At 48.4% G+C, this 13,392-nt stretch overlaps 1 protein-coding gene across 1 annotated transcript in view; it reads left to right on the top strand.

The window, feature by feature from the left end:
* The first annotated feature begins 561 nt into the window (after positions 1-561).
* LOC145393003 (UNC93-like protein MFSD11) overlaps positions 562-13,392 on the top strand; it is a 124,668-nt gene continuing 111,837 nt past the window's right edge. The window contains exon 1 of the mRNA XM_080267315.1: positions 562-799. Within this exon, the coding sequence (XP_080123441.1) occupies positions 566-799 (234 nt within the window). The 5' untranslated portion in view covers positions 562-565. The remainder of the gene's footprint in view (positions 800-13,392) is intronic.

Here is a 13,392-nt window from a genome sequence, read left to right as displayed (position 1 = left end):
TGGTTATTAAAATGTAATAATGTAGTATTGTTTGTGATGCAAAACATTACCAGTATTTTGTTCATTTTCAACAGATTATAGTAATTTTATATTCTTAATTAGATATTCAGTCAAGGGTTTCATCTCAGTGATTAATAGGCCACTACAATTTACAACCCTTTGCCTCAGCTGATGTTATCATGGCTGAAGTATTCCCTCCAGCTTAAGGTTGGAGTGCTTGAACTATATTTACCCGGTACATGAAAAATACTGAAGATGCCGAAAATAGGATTTGGAAATTATGGATTTGGTGTAAAAGAATTTAAGTCCTGGAAGTGAAAATACTTGAGTCAGAATTATAAAACATGTAAATTTGAAGCAAGATGTTATATTGGAAGATACTGTAGAGCTGTATGAAAATAAGTGATTATGCATCTGATAACTGCAGAGAAGATGAATTAAGTTGAACTGCAGCATTAGTGATGAACTTTTGATGTGGGAGAAGTGGCATGGTCATAGAAAACATGGATGATGTGCATTACTGATGAACTTTTGACGTGGGAGAAGTGGCATGGACATAGAAAACATGGATGATGTGCAACACTTGCTGAATGAAGGAGGTGATAATAGACTAGATGATCATGATGTGGAGAGTGCAGCAGAATTGCCAGGTACAGACCAGACCCAGAGCTCAGATGGTATTCCTATCACTGACCAGAGCTCTCTTCAGCAAGAGAGAAAAGCATTTTTAAATGTACTGCAGCTCGGCCTAGTGTTCATGCTTCTGTTTACGGCATTTAACACCAATGGTATAATCACAGTGAGTATTCATTTGACTTTTTCTTGCATGACACATGATACTGTACTATGCTTAATACTCTACTGTACCAATGTGTTTACATTCTGCATCGTATGAAGTGTAATTTACGTAAGTTGGACTTTATTCCTCAAATGGTAAGAGTTTTCAAGTACACTCGACCCTCGATTTGGCGGACCCCTATTTCCCAGATTTCGGATTTCCCGGACATGGGCTGAGGCCAGACAATATTATCAAATGCTGGGCAAATGCCCATACAAGTCCGAGATTCTCACAAAAGTCCAGCCATTATTCTCTCATATAAAACTAAAAGCAGTCTGCTGCACAACACAGTATAATTTTAGCAAGGTTTTGACTTGATAAAGGCCACTTGTAACACGCACAAGAAGATATTTTCATACGTGAAACACATCTTGGCCACCAACCTGCTTCTCGCCACCAGTTCCTAACTCGTGGCAATATTCCATTTGCCTCTTACCTTTCTCAAATGCCACTATAAATAGTTTATTGCATAACACAATAAAATTTCAAGCAGGCCTGGACACAATAAAATGCATAAGTAATAAAAAATATATGTTTTTTAAGGACAAAGTCAGTGGGATGCATTCCCACTCACTTAGCCCACCCAACTCGGTGCGACTAAATACCGAATTGACTCTTTTCACTAGAAAATATTTTATTTTTTTTCACTACAGTGGTGCATATACACCTAATTATCTGAAATCTGCTTTAAAAAATTGTAATTAATATAACTTAATTAAAAAATTAGGTTTCAGAGCTAAAATGCACCAATGTTAGCAGATATTTCTCTTTCAGATCATCAGCACGCCTTCACAAACTTCTATCTTGCATAAGTATTGTGAATAAAAAAAAAATGAATCTGCATTGTAAATTGATGTTTATAAAAAACAAAAGTCTGTCAAGGAGAGTTGTTAGGCTAGAGGCAAAACACTTCTGCTAACTAAGAAATTTTCTCTCAATCCTGATTTTCTATTAATAATTAAATTAAGCACAAATTTTTGACTGATTTTCAAATAATTAGGTGTGCAGACCTATATGGTGATAAGAATTAAAATCTTTTCCAATTAAAATTGCTGATTTGGTCCAAGATCTAGATCACATTCGATGATTGCGTGTTTGTATCTCTGTCAGCTGATGAGTGGTTGGCTCACCTTGTGGTGTTCCATTCCTTGTTCATTTTCCTCAGCTTTCTGATCTTTTATCATACCTTCCACATTCTCGTCAACAACTGTCTACACAACCATTCTTAGGGTTGTAGCTAGCAAAATACAGCTATTGTGTCAGTTATTCAATCTGTGCATGGATGGGGTAATAAAAGAGGTACAAGGTAGGGTAGTGGATGTTGGAGTGGCCCTGGTGAGAGAGGATAGTGTTTGGAAACTCCCTGTACTGTTGTTTGCAGATGATACTGTGTTGTTGAGTGAAGACAAAGGGGAGCTGCAAGGCTTGGTGGATGAGTTTGGGAGTGTGTGTAAGAAACGGAATCTAAAGGTGAATGTAGGGAAGAGTAAAGTGATGGTCTTTGAGAGAGGTGAAGTCAGTGAATGTTCAGCGAGGTTGGATGGTGAGGAATTGGAAAATGTGAGTATGTTTAAGTACTTGGGTAGTGTGATGAGTAAGGATGGAGGTTTGGAGGGTGAAGTGCTTGAAAGGGTACAGCAGGGAAGAAAGGTTGCTGGTTCTTTGAAAGCAGTGATAAGAAACAGGGAAGTGAGCATGGAAGTGAAAAAGTTACTACATGACAGTATTGTGATACCAACTCTAACGTACGGAAGTGAAGCTTGGACGTTGTTGGAAGGACACAAGTCAGGAGTGAGAGCGGTGGAAATGAGTTATTTAAGAGGAGCCTGTGCAGTCACATGGAGAGATAGGCTGACGAATGAGTATAAAGGAGCATTGTGGTGTGGATGTGGATGTGATAGGAAGCGTTATGAGGAACACACTGAGGTGGTTTGGGCATGTGGAGAGGATGGAGGGTGAAAGACTGACGAAGAGAGTGTATGTGAGTGAGGTGGAGGGGGGAAGAGGGAGGGGGAGGCCGAGGATGAGATGGAGGAATGGGGTGGAGAGGTATATGAGAGAGGGGGGGTGTGAGTTGGGAGCAGGGCAGTGAAATGGCGGGGGACAGGGCGACTTGGAGGCGATTTGTTTGTGGCCACCCCAAACGGGATTGAGGCGTCTGGCAATAGATAGATAGATAGTGTCAGTTATTGTTATTGTGTCAGTGTTATTATTTTATGTAGGCTTACTGTGTATGTTAGTTATGTTAGTATAGGGAGCCTACATTCCAGAATGCTGTAGAATATCGAAATAATTGCTGGACAGTCTTGGAGAATTCGGACAAAGTATGGGCAATAGTCAGGGGATGGTATATGAGGCTGGACTTTTGGGGTTCCCGGACTGGTCTCCCCCCCCCTTTTAGTCCAGCAAATTGAGGGTCAAGGGTACAGTACTGGTTTGTGAATGTAAAGGGCAGTTTGGCTGTTTATGTAATTTACCGTATTTTAACTGGCATTTAAGGTAATCACAGAACTATGCACATTAGCTCCTCCAGATCTTTGCAGGACGGTACTGTTATTCTGTTTAACATGAGTAGCTTACAAGACATCATTATTATGTATTGTATTGTGAATGTATGTTGTAAGAGGTTCCAGAGGAGAATGACAAAACAACACTGTGGAGTTACACAATATTTAAAAAGTTTATGGAGTAGGGTGGTCACCTTGGATTGCATTATGTACTATCAGAAAAATATGTGTATAAAATCTGAAAAAGTCTGGAAACAACAATCAACACCTGTTGATGAAACTTGTGGTAGTTAACTCTCTTTAGAACTACAGTTGAGGTAAATGCAATATTTGCAACTTACCAGTACTGAAAAAAAATAAAAAAATAAAAAAATAGCATTTTGTACTTACCGCCACTTGGAGGTGATGGACCATACAGATCTAGAGGCACCGCCAAAATACTGTTTAACAGGCATATAAGCATATAAATCAGCAATAATGATTCCTGCATTTTTTTATGCTAATTTCTAGGAAGATGGGAAGAAAACATTCAGTAGAAGATCATGTTTGTGAATCACACATATAGGAGAGGAGTACAGTGGCCATCCTCTCCCAGGTGAGCATGGTGGGCATTGCTGCAGGTGAGGGAGTACAATGGACGTTCCCTCCCCAACGAGCACAGTGGGTGTCGTCACGGTCCTGCTTGGGACTGTAGGTGAGGGACGTATGGTGGACGTTCCCTCCCCGACGAGAACAGCGGGTGTCGTTGCGGTCCTGTTTGGGACTGTAGGTGAGGGAAGTACAGTGGATGTTCCTTCCCCGACGAGCACACTGGGCATCACTGCGGTCCTACAGGGGGTAGTAGATGAGAGGAGGACTGTGGCCGTTCTCTCCCCGATGAGCACAGTGGACATCATCGCGGTCCAACTTGTTTACACAAGTCGCACCCCGATCCTGGCGAGTGCTGGTTTAACTCAAGAGTAGTGCGGCGGGGCGGCGTACCTCCCGTGGGCTCCGTTGAGGGGAAGAGGGGCGCATAGTGGTGGGGGACATGTGCCCATCTTGCTTGGGCCCTTTCTGCGCCTCCCTGTGGTCTCCCCATGGTCCTGGTATTTCACCACCATCGCAGCTGGAAAAGTCATGTCCCCATGGTTGGAGGTGGCAGATGTCGGAGGTTACAGCCTGGTGGGTTGGCGTGAGGTGGTGGAGGAGTGAGGTCCAGTGCTGCGTGAGTAGGTTTGGCACCTGATGTGGATGGTATACTATCTTGAGGGTGGAAGTCTGCGTAGTCCTTCGCAGGAGATGCAGAAGTTGTGGTGTCCCTCAGAGGTGGTGTTTGTTCCCCTGGGCAGGGGTCCAGGGTACACATCTGATCTTCATTGCTGGAAGCACGGAGTGTGGTGACTGGCCGGTGACTCTGGGCTGAATGCTGGAGACGGGCGAGGCGACCTGGGTTTTATGAGGTCGCGGGGGACATGCCTTAATCGCCCTGGTGGGCTTGGCCACTGGAATTTTCAGTCTCACCTGATGTATTTTTAGGATTATGGGGGAGGTGTTTGGTGTGGGGGAGCTAGAGGTGGATGGTCTGGGTGGTGTTGGAGGTGTTCGGGGTGTGGGTGAGGGTGTGGGTGTGTACCTTGCTTATGGGCAAGAGAGACGGCTGGATCTAGTAGTGGTGGTGGTGAGGACAGGTGTGGGTGGCAAGGAGTTTGGGCCATTTGGTGAGATGGCTGGGTGGGGGTGGGGGGTTCTTGGTTTGGATGATGGAGTTTTTGTGTTAGGTGGTGGCGGTGTGGCAGTGGTCGAGGATGGGGAGCTGGTGTGGGGTCTGGTGTAGGACGTGGGTGTGGAAGGAGGAAGGGGTGAGGGTGAGGAGTGTGTGGGTGTGAGGTGGCCGGACCTAGGCGTGGCGGGGGTTAGGGCAGGTGTAGGCAGCGTGGAGCGTTGGTCTCATGGTGAGGTGGCTGGGGATGGATGGGAGGTTCCCCAGTTGGATGGCGGGGCCTTCTTGTCTGGTGGTGGTGGTGCGGCGTAGGTTGTTGAGGTGGGAGGTGAGGTCGCAGGGGGTGCATGGGGGGCCTGTGATAACGGTGTGGAGTACCTGGTGGAGGGTATTGTGGGGGATGTGATTGTGGAGGGGGGAGTGAGTGAGGGTGAGGAGCGTGATGGTGTGAGATAGCAGGTGTATAAGTCAGTTGTGTGGTCAGGGGAAGTGGGTGGTGGTGTGGCGTGCTGGGTGGGGAGGTAAGTGTGGCATGGTTGATAGGTGGCAGGTCGGGGGCAGAAGAGGCACACACGGTGATTGCAGTAGGTGCGCAGGGCGTTGTGGTACTGGATGGTTACTTGGTAGGGGTTGGGAACATTGATGACTGTATATGGACCTATGAATTGGGGTGATAGTTTGTTAAGGACTGGTAATTGGGCCACAATAACTGAATCGCCCGGCTTGTAGGGATTGGCGGGGGTGATGTCAGGTTGAAGGCCTTGGTGTTTTTGTAGGTGATGCAGTCAGCTCCTGAGGTGGTGAAGGGGGTCGGACGTGGGGGATGTGGAGGGGGGGCTGTAGGTGGTGTCGGAGCAGTAGGAGAAGTGAGGTTTCTCCGAACACTCATTTGTGAGGGGTAACGCTGTCTTCTCGGCGACAGGTGTTCATTCCCCACTGCACAATTTTTATGTGGGCTGGCCAGTCCCCGTATTGCATTTCTTCTATCCTGGCCCCATACCTGGTTGAGGAGGGTGCGGTGACTTCTCTCGTATATCCTGTTCCCCTGTGACCAGAATGGGGAGGAGTGGGATAGCTTATACCTGAAGATGGTGGTGAGCTCCTTCCATATCTTGCTGGTAAACTCTGGGGTGTTGTGTGAGTGAAGGGCTTGGGGGATGCCAAAGTAGGGGAAGATGTGGTGGACGAGGGCATCGGCCACGGCAACAGCGTGGTGTTCTTTGGCCGGGCAGGCAATCAGGAATTTTGAATACGTGTCCATGAAGATTATGATGTATGTGTAGCTGGCTTTAGGTGGTAGGGGGCCAACTATGTTCATAGACAAAAGTTGCCATGACTTATGGGCAGTGATGTTTCCATGCCTAGTGCACAAACCCAGCAGGCCTGAATGATTTGTTTGGCCAAGTTGGAGGGGCCAGGTATCCTATACATGTTGTTAAATATCTGCAGTTGTTTCATGGTCCTGAGATGTATGCTGTTGTCCGAGTATAAGTGGATCACTGTGTCAAGGATGGTGTCTGGGTCAAGCACTATATGTCCGGAATGGGTGAACAGGTGGTCGCCCTGTTGGTGGAGCTTAGAGAATACTTGGGGTGGTATCCAATCGGGGCGATCCTTGTTTTGCCATTGTTGTAGGAGGCTGGTGGCGGAACTGATGGAGTTGATGGGCAACCGGGATGAGGCATCGGCATTTGTGTGTAATTTGCCAGGCTGGTATGCAGTCTCAAAGTCGAATTCTTCAAGAGTTTCTTTCCACCTGATTAGCTGGGTGTTGTGGGTCTGGGACTGGTGTAGCTATTGCAAGGACTGGTGGTCAGTTATGATGGTGACATGGGTGCCCGACAGATAGGCTTGGAAGTGGTCCAAGGTCCAGATGATGCTGAGGCATTCTTGTTTGGTGGCGGTGTAGTTTTCCCTGCCTGGTTGAGGGTACGACAGGCACAGGTGATGATGTGTTCTTGTCCCTCTTGGACCTGGGCAAGGACGGCGCTGATTGCCAGTAGGGACACGTCGGTGTACAGGCGAAAGGGCAGGGTGTAGTCAGGGAATGCGATGATCAGGGCTGTGGTGAGCTTGGTCTTGAGGGTGTGAAAAGCTGTAATGCAATCGTCTGTCCAGGTGAAAGGTTCCCCCTTTTTCGTTTTGTTGTGAAGGGGTTTCGCAATATTGGCGAACCCTTTCATGAAGCGCCAGTAGTAGGATGTGAGCCTGATAAAGATGCGGACTTCATGGACATCTCGTGGTAGGGGGAGGCCTATGATAGCACGCAGTTTGTCAGGGTCGGGTGCTATGCCTTCCTTTGAGATGATATGTCCTAGGAAGGAGATGGACCATCCAGCCAGGACACATTTTAATGGCCTGAGCTTAAGCCCTGCCTGTCGGATTCAGGTGAAGACTTGTTTGAGGCACTGGAGGTGGTCGGCCTATGTCTGGCTGAAGATGATGATGTCATCAAGGTATGCCAGGCAGATTTCCCAGGTGAGGCCACTGAGAACTGACTCCATCAGGTGAGAAAATGTAGCAGGGGCATTGCAGAGTCCAAAGGGGAGGACGTTGAATTCATAATGCTTCCTGTTGCTGGTCGAGAAAGCTGTTTTCCCCCTGTCCTCCAGGTGTACAGGGACTGATTGGAGATTCAAGGTGGAAAACCAGGACGCTCCATGCAGAGAGTCGTCTGTGCTGGGTAAGGGTGTGGCATCCTTTGTGGTCATGTCGTTCAGTCGTCGGTAATCCACACAGAAGCGTGTGGTGCCTTCTTTCTTTTTAACTAAGATGACTGGAGAGGACCAAGGGCTGGTGGATGTGGATATAACGCCAGCATTGAGCATTTCCTGGACCTGCCGGTCTTCCTCAGCCTGTTGCTTGGGGTATTTCCTTCGAGATGGTTGGCGAATAGTTGGTTCTGTGGTGTGGATTTCATATGCCAGGTACGTGTTATGGCCAATGTCCACAGGTCCTGATGAGAAGAGGTCTTGGAAGTCCAGGAGGAGACGTAGGAGGCTGTCAGCCTGGTGTGGTGAGAGGTGTTCTGGTAGGGGAGAAGGATGACGGGAGGAGGAAGGGGGTGGGCACGGTTCAGCTTCTTCCATTTCACTGACCATTAATCCTTTGGGGAGGGTGAGAGGGGTGGTGATGTTGGCGATGCATACCGCCCTGAGGTGGAGCGGGAGGAATATGGGGGATAGTAGACAGGAGGAAATGGTTTCAGAAGGCAAGTTCAGAGAGAATAGGATGGAGGTTCTGGTGGACCTGTTCAGGTGGAGCTAGGCCTCATGCTGGGGGGGAATAGTAAGGGAGGAGGCGATGGTAGTGGGGAAAGTGGTGAGTGGAAGAGTGGGAAGGGTAGGGACAATAGGGGGTAAGGTAGAGTGCATGGTGGGAGGAAAGCAGGAAGAGGTAGAAGGTGTGGGTGTGCACCTGCAGTGTGGGTAGGAAGGGGGGGGGTCTGGAGACTTCTGGAAGTGAAGGCATCACTTGTGACAGTCAGTGTTGGTGCATAACTTCTGCAGGAGGTCCAGCCCTAAGTAGCCATCGTAAGCACGACAGGTCGAGTCGAAGATGATGAATTGGTGCTGAGCTGATACTTTTCGATTAGTATCGGCATGCAAGATCCGGGTTTCCCCATTTACAGGCAGGGGGCCATCCCCTGCATCTACGAGGTGAGTTGAAGTGGGGAGAAGCAGGCCGAAAACTAAGGAGTGATGGGAGTAGAAATGACTGTAGAGGGAGGATCCGGCCACTCCCGTGTCGACCAGTAGCCTCGCTCTCACCCCGTTCAGTCTTGTCATAGACTGGTACGATATTTTTGTGAGGTGGCCCCCGGCACCGTGGGGAGGTGCAGGGGCAGTCCTAAAAATTCCTGCTGTTGTGGGGTGTCATCTTCTTCGAGCTCTACTTCCCCAGGATCGGCGTAGTTGGTGCATTGTCCTCGGTGCACTCGTCTTCTATGGAGGAGACCTTGTGGCGCCCTTGGGTAGTTGATCTGCACTGGACAACTTTTACTTGTTCACGTAATATCGTGAATAGGGCACCGGTGACTGCAGACGGAGAATGCCCGCGGGTTAATGGAGATGGGGTTGGTATTTTCTTTAGAGGTGGGGTGCCTTTTGGTGAGGAGCGCCCTGGGCATAATGGGCGGTGTTGAAGGAACTGTGTGGGTGAGGGGCATCCATGGTTTGGGGTGTGGTGCCTCTTGAGTTGGGACTCTGCGTATTGTGCCAATGTGTTGTGGGGTGGTGCGAGCGGCGAGAAGGCGCCTGACCAGCTGGACATCCCTGTCAAGGTCTCCCATTGGGTCATAGATTGTAAAATGTTCTCTTGTGGCACTGGGGATGATCCTCAACAGGGTGCTGAAGATGTGTTGTTCCCGGGTGGCCGTGTCGGCCTCTGGGTAAGCAGCGGTGACGAGTCACCTGGCCTGGTTAAGCGTGTTGTCCAGGTTGCCATCGTAGGTGAGGGCGTCAAGCTGGGATAAAAGTGACGACTTTCCCTAGTGATGGCGTGACTGCTTGAGTCACGATTTGTGTGAACTGCGCCCATGTCAGCTCCGAGACAATCTTTGTGGCGATGCATGAGACTGCTTTTCCCAGGTGGGGTAGAGTTACTGTTATCTTCTCCCTGTCATGCTCGAATCCAATGTCCAATAGTGGTTTAATCATGCACATGTACATGTCTGTGTTGCACTGTTCAGGATCGAATTTTGGAAATTGTACGTGTGGTTTGGCCGCCATTTTGTTAGATTTTCCCTTTCGGTCCTTGCTGCTCTTAGACCGGATCTACAGTAGAACCACCGCTAGCCACTGGTATTATGCTATGTACTCAAGGCTCAATCTCTTGCTCCCTGAGTACGAGAAACTGATCTGGGGTTCTTTTCAAGACCGGGTCTAGAACATGCAGCCAGAGGAACAGGGCTCAAAAACACAGGCCAACCAATCTTACGCATATATATTGTCATACAGACATAATGTACTGGGCACAATACAGATGGGCAGAGTGAACATACTATGGTGGACACAAAGGACTACAGGTGACAGGGTAGCTGTAGGTGTCGCCCAGGTGTGGGAGGGGTCCCGTCAGGCGTGCGCTCTCCGAAGGGGCACGGGACCACTGTTGTAGGCTGGATCGTCAGGTGTGGGCTGCGGGGCGGTGTAGAGGAAGGCCTTTCCCTGGAGGGGCCTTGGTGAGTGTGTCGGCCCTTATGTGGCCGAACAGGGCAAGCAGGCGCACTGCCTTGCGCCTGCCCTTGATGGAGGATGGCTCGCTGGCTGGTCTGGGAAGGTCTTTGCCGGAAGTCTTGGGGGTGTCCCTCAATGGCCGTGGGCTGTGGCCTGGCCTTTGTTGAGAAGGCGTCAGGGGCTGCCTGCGGCGTCTCTTCCTCTGGGAGTCCGGCAGCAACAAGGGACATACGGGCACTGGCTGCAGTGAGCACATCCCCAGGCTCACTATGGGGCCGCTCCAGACCCTGTCCAGCTGCAACTCTGCTGGGGAGCAAGCTCCACCCCTTGGGGTGAGGGAAGAGTGAGAGTGGCGTCCCACTCAGCCTCTGGAGGAGTGAGGCGAGCGAGGGGCATTACCCTTGGTGGGCGTCACAGGGGTGGCAGACAAGGGAAGTATGGTGGACGTTCCCTCCCTGGCGAGTACAGTGGGCGCTGCCGTAGTTCCGCTAGGCCAGCGGTTCTCAAACTTTTTAGTGGGTGACCCTATTTGGAATATTTCAAGACTTTGCGATCCACAGGGTAATAAAATAAAAAAGAGAGAGAGAGAGAGAGAGAGAGAAAGAAAGTAACCGGTATATAGACTATCATAATTATTAAGATTATGTTAATAGTGTAATAAGGATACTTACAATTTCAATTATGTAAATAAAATAGGCCTGCATTGAAAGCATTAGGCCTATTCTATGTCTTTGTGACCCATCCAAATTCCTCTCGTGACCCAAGAGTCTCAACCCATACTTTGAGAGTCACTTCGCTAGACCCTGGGACTTAAGGTGAAAGGAGGACAGTGGCCATCCTCTCCCCGGCGAGCACAGTGAGCATCACCACGGTCCTGCTTCCTGTGGGGGCTGCAGATGAGGGAAATTTGGTGGATGTACCCTTCCTGATGGGCACAGTGGGTGCCGCTGCAGTTCTGCCTTACCTTGGGACTACAGGTGATAGGAGTACAGTGGTCGTCCTCTCGCTGGTGAGCACGGTGGACATTGCCGCGGTCCTGCTCCCAGCAGGGGCTGCAGGTGAGGGAAGTACAGTGGACGTTCCCTCCCCGACGAGCACATTGGGCGTCGTCGCGGTCCTGCTTGGGCTGTAGGTGAGGGAAGTACGGTGGATGTTCCCTCCCCGATGAGCACAGTGGGCGTAGTCGCGGTCCTACAGGGGGTAGTAGGTGAGAGGAGGACTGTGGCCGTCCTCTCCCCGATGAGCACAGTGGGCGTTGTTGTGGTCCTACTTGGGACTGACAAATGAGGAAGTGAAGGAGCGTTGATGTGATGGGAAGCATTAGGAGAAACACATTGAGGTGGTTTGGCCATGTGGAGAGGACGGAGAGTGAGACTTACGAGAAGAGTGTATGTGAGTGAGGTGGAGAGGGAGGGAGAGGCCAAGGATGAGGTGGAGGGATTGAGTGGAGAGGTATATGAGAGGGGCAAGATGGGAGCAGGTCAGTGAAATCGCGGGGGACATGGCGACATGGAGGCGATTTGTTTGTGGAGTCACATGAAGAGACAGACTGACAAATGAGGAAGTGAAGGAGCATTGTGGTGTGGATGTAACGGAAAGTGTTAGGAGAAACACCGAGTTGGTTTGGCGATGTGGAGAGGATGGAGAGCGAGACTCTGACGAGGAGAGTGTGAGGTGGAGGGGGGGGAGAGGGAGGGGAAGACCAAGGATGAGATGGAGTGGAGAGGTATATGAGATAGGGGTGTGTGACATGGGAGCAGGGGAGTGAAATGGCGGGGGACAGGGGGACTTGGAGGCGATTTGTTTGTGGCCACTCCTTACAGGATTAAGGCGTCTGACGTTAGGTAGATGGTCTTCATATGGTACCGGTATTGGATAAACTTAATCCATTCCTGCAATTAATAGAAGTAAGAAACATACTGGTTAACACAGCCATCTCAGTTAGGCTAGGTCAGGTCAGTCAAATCAACGAATCGGATACACATCTGGAATGCTGGCAAAATAAAATTTGAGTAAAAGCCCAGAATATGCCAGCATTTAACCTCACTCAATAAGTTTATGATTACCCAGTGTTATATGAGGTACTGTATATCATACAGATATGAGGCCAACAAAACTCCACTGTGTATTCCTGTAAATTGTGGTCTACTGAGATGAAGTCATGTAGCATGGAGGCAGTATGGGGAATATCATCTTGAGATGGGGCAGTAGTGGGAACAATATTTTGAGGTTGGGCAGTGGAGGGATCATCATCTTGAGATGGGGCAGTAAAGGGAACATCATCATCTTCAGTTGTGGCATTTGAGGGAACACCATCGTCTTTGATGATTGTAGTACTGTATCATCAAACTTCCAGTCTCTTTTGCCCCTGAAAATGTGTTTCTTCCCCAGTTGTTGGGATTAGGATGACGTGACGATGGGCTCTGGCACCAGTTGGTGATGAAATGCTTGGAGCAAATAGCATGATACCTGGTTGCTTTCCATTTAGGGCTCCTTTTGCACTTCTTCTCCCAAAGTTTCCTGCTTGCTGGATCTGTTTTCTTAGGAATCGTACACCACTCGTGTGCACTTTCTTCTTCCTTGACGATGAATTACAATCAACAACTGCACATGAATACACGGGCATATTCCCAAACACGGTGATAATACGAGAGCAGATTGGAACACGATAAAGATCATATGGGGAAGTTTGGCCTGTGATGCGATGGCTTTTAGTAAACTCTTTGAAGAACTTTTCAGCGTAAATCTCACTATAGAACAGGGGTGGGGAACGTCTGGCCTCCGGACTGTACAAGGCCCGCAAGACCATTTTATCAGGCCCGCGAGGCAATTCATAAACTCATTCATGAACGAATATATATATATATATATATATATATATATATATATATATATATATATATATATATATATATATATATATATAATGTATTGGGCTACAGTTGATTTTAAGTTGATAATTTTGTATGGCCCGCGAATGATGTTAAAAAATATCCTAATGGCCCTTAATAGGAGACAGGTTCCCCACCCCTGCTTTAGAACATAGTAAAATATCGAAGATGAATATAATACTGGTATAATGCTTCAGACCTGAGTAATCCCAATAGGATATATATATATATATATATATATATATATATATATATATATATATATATATATATATATATA

The sequence above is a fragment of the Coenobita brevimanus genome, chromosome 23, assembly GCF_032717465.1.
Source record: "Coenobita brevimanus isolate Jiangsu-jjx chromosome 23, ASM3271746v2, whole genome shotgun sequence".
NCBI lineage: Eukaryota > Metazoa > Arthropoda > Malacostraca > Decapoda > Coenobitidae > Coenobita > Coenobita brevimanus.
Note: the sequence above shows the minus strand (reverse complement) of the source record. Positions and strands in the feature narration are given on the sequence as shown.